This window comes from Pecten maximus, unplaced genomic scaffold (genome assembly GCF_902652985.1).
Source record: "Pecten maximus unplaced genomic scaffold, xPecMax1.1, whole genome shotgun sequence".
Classification (NCBI taxonomy): Eukaryota; Metazoa; Mollusca; class Bivalvia; order Pectinida; family Pectinidae; genus Pecten; species Pecten maximus.
In genome coordinates this window covers 4526-7919 of record NW_022981562.1, presented here as the reverse complement: position 1 = coordinate 7919, position 3394 = coordinate 4526, and the positions used below count along the sequence as shown (strand labels likewise).

Genomic DNA, 3394 nt, shown 5'->3' with positions numbered 1-3394 from the left:
GTTCGGTGACCAACTAAGGTAAGATGATTTGACCTATATTGTTTCTACTGGAAAGGCTTGAATGATCGGATTTGAATTGGTCCCATGTGTTTATCAGTTTTGTTTTTTTGTTTTTTGTTTTTGTTCTAAACTGTCATTTTGTAGCAACATTTAAAATGCTGTACTTAAAACAAAACATGTACTAGAAGGACGGGTACGTGATTAAATTCTTTTCCGAATAGCCTTCAGGCTTTTGGGGGTAACATGGCATGTTATGCTTGTATGCGCACGCACACACTCCATTCATAGAGCTGAAAATATGCAAATTAGGCCGTATATAACCCACGCACATGAGCGAGGCCTACATCTTTTTTGCTTGAGCGCACGAGTGCGGACATGTTATTTGATTACACGTCGTTGTTCAATATTTTCGTTTCTGTTCCTACTTGTCAAATTCATTTAATTTGGTAAGTAGCAAATCCTTAAGCTTGCGAAGGTAAAGGTGTTCGTGTGTGGTTTTACATTGCCGCTGGTGTTCCAGGTGTGCCTATCTACTCACGTTGTTTGTTTCATTTTCTAGGTCTTATATCATGGGCGACTCGTATGATGACGATGTTGTATCCCTGAGTTACTCGGGGGATGAGAATTTTGACTTTGAGGGTCCCAAACCGGCCAGCGGCCGCAACAGACATGTGGAGACCGAGGTCATTGTGAATGACCCAGATACCGGCCCCAGCAAACCCCTGGCGCGGGGTACGCGTACACAAACTAAAGCAGACAAGTTGACTGTCAATATTACTAATAAAAAACGGGCTGGTGGTAAGCAGACGCAGTCTGCCGCTAAAAAGGCCAAGGGGAATGAGCAAGTTAAGTTGGACTCAGTTCTGACGGCCATTCAGAACCTTACCACCGTTATTGCAGATAACGAGAAAAGGCGAGACGTGGCTCCGCCATTGACTTCCGGTTTCCTCGAGGAGGAAGGAGAAACGCCGGCAGCTCAGACGTTGTCTGGGGCTAACTTATCACTATTTGATTCGGGGGACGAGGTCTCCGAGATTGGCGAAGAACAAGACTTCGACTTCCAATTAGCGGACATTTATGATAAGCATAAACTCGGACCGGCCATTCAGTCTGAGAAGGTTGCCACGAGTGTCACCACGGCGGTGAGGCAAAGGCGGACGTGTCCGCTCTCACAGAGAAATATAAGATTCCTTGAAACGTTGAAGCGTTTATTCCACCGAAAACGAATGGTGAGGTGTGGAATTTCTTAGGTGGTCAGACGAGGACTAGGGATGTTTCCCTACAGGAAATTCAAAAACTACTTGGACATGGTATGGTGCCGATTATCCAACTAGTGGAGAGTTTGAGGTCGAAGACTTTTGATACGGGGGCCGCTAGAGGCCTTCTCTCGGACTCGTTAAGCCTCATGTGTAATGTTTTCTATGAGATTTCGGTGCGCCGAAGACATTTGATGAGAACAAATCTACCTCAGAAACATCTACAGGCCCTGTGTAACAGTGACACGCCGTTTACAGCCGAGTTGTTTGGGGACAGCGTCGCAAAGAGAATAAAAGAACTGGATGAGTTGAACAAGTGTACTGCCAGAAGTAGAGGGCAATATCAGTATGGACAGAATAATCGTTACAGGTCAAAAAACCAATCAGGTTGGCAGGGCCAGTGGGGGCAGAACCGCCGGGGCCGAGGATCCGGAGGGCCCAGGGGCCGGTCGAACAGATTCCGTCGAGGCAGAAGGTCAGCCCACATGAACAATGCCAACCAGAACCAGCACAAGGCGTCTGGTCAGTAGAAGTATCGGTAAGTAAACCGTCTGGTAGATTAAAACATTTTCTACATCAGTGGAAGGGTCTAACATCAGATCCATGGGTTTTGAATGCAGTTCAGGGTTATGAAATAGAGTTTGGCATTGAACCTATACAGATCTCTGTTCCTAAACCTATACAATTTTCTGTGGATGAGCAAGTTTTGGTCGATAATGAGGTTAGAGATATGATTCTGAAGGGTGCAGTTGAGCCATGTACACATGAACACGGCAAGTTTATCTATAATATTTTCTTGGTTCAAAAGAAAAATGGCAAGTTTCGGCCAGTGATTAACTTGAGAGATCTCAATGATTGCATTGAGTATCACCATTTCAAGCAGGAAACTTTGGAAGTTATTCTCCAATCAGTTCAAAGAAATGATTTTTTTACTTCAGTTGACTTAAAGGATGCATATTTTAGTGTCCCTATAGCTGAACACCACAGAAAATTTTTGAGGTTTCAATGGAGAGGCATTTTGTATGAGTTCTGTGCTTTGCCATTTGGCATATAGCTTGTGCACCTGTGGGGCCGCGGTGGCCGAGTGGTTAAGGTGTCCGACACTTTAACGCTAGCCTTCCACCTCTGGGTTGCGAGTTCGAAACCTACGTGGGGCAGTTGCCAGGTACTGACCGTATGCCAGTGGTTTTTCTCCGGGTTCTCCGGCTTTCCTCCACCTCCAAACCTGGCACGTCCTTAAATGACCCTGGCTGTTAATAGGACGTTAAACAAAAACAAACAAACCAAAGCTTGTGCACCTCGGGTGTTTACCAAAATTCTCAAACCCATTTATAGTTATCTCCGCAGTCAAGGGGTTATAACATTCTACTATATTGATGATTCTTTGACAAAAGCAGCAGATCAGGTTAAGTGTAAGGTAGATACCGAGAATCTTGTGTCTGTCATAGAGGCAGTGGGCTTTCAGGTGAATCGAGAGAAGTCAGTTATGGTCCCTGTTGGGTCATTACTCATTTGGGGTATATCATTGACTCAGTGAACTTTAAGGTCTTTCTGCCAGAGAGTAAGATGGCTAAACTTTTTTCAATATGTGAAGATGTGAGGACTAGGGAGAGTGTTTCTATTCGTAAGCTAGCCTCTCTGATAGACTAACGTACATCACATCCTCGTTTAGGGCAGTGTTACTGGGCCCATTTTATTATAGAGGCATGGAGGCAGATAAAGTTAATGCTCTAGTACTTTCAGATGGGGACTATGACTCATCAGTTTCTCTCTCTACAGATAGTGTTTGTGAGATTGTATGGTGGCAGGAGAACGTTGTGAGACTTAATGGTAAGCCCATTAGTTACAAGGACCCTGCTGTGGTGGTTACTACAGATGCATCTTTAGAAGGATGGGGTGCAGTCATGGATGGTATCTCCATCGGTGGCCAGTGGTCAGCTGAGGAATCAAAACATTTCATAAATTTCCTAGAACTGAAAGCCATACAGCTGGCGCTGTTATCGTTCTGCAAAACCATGGTTGATGTTCATGTTGCTATTAGATCAGATAATACCACAGCAATTTCATACATTAACAATCTTGGAGGATCTAAATCAAGTCTGTTTATTTTGTCTAAGAGCATATGGATTTGGTGTCAG

General features: G+C 44.4%; 1 protein-coding gene across 1 annotated transcript; it reads left to right on the top strand.

The window, feature by feature from the left end:
* Window positions 1–559: 559 nt before the first annotated feature.
* LOC117320132 lies at window positions 560–1794 on the top strand (the record flags this gene model as incomplete). The annotated part of the gene is given in 1 exon segment (XM_033874800.1): window positions 560–1794. A coding segment is annotated over 1 exon segment (691 nt), but the record flags the coding sequence as incomplete, so codon positions are not given.
* Window positions 1795–3394: the final 1600 nt, after the last annotated feature.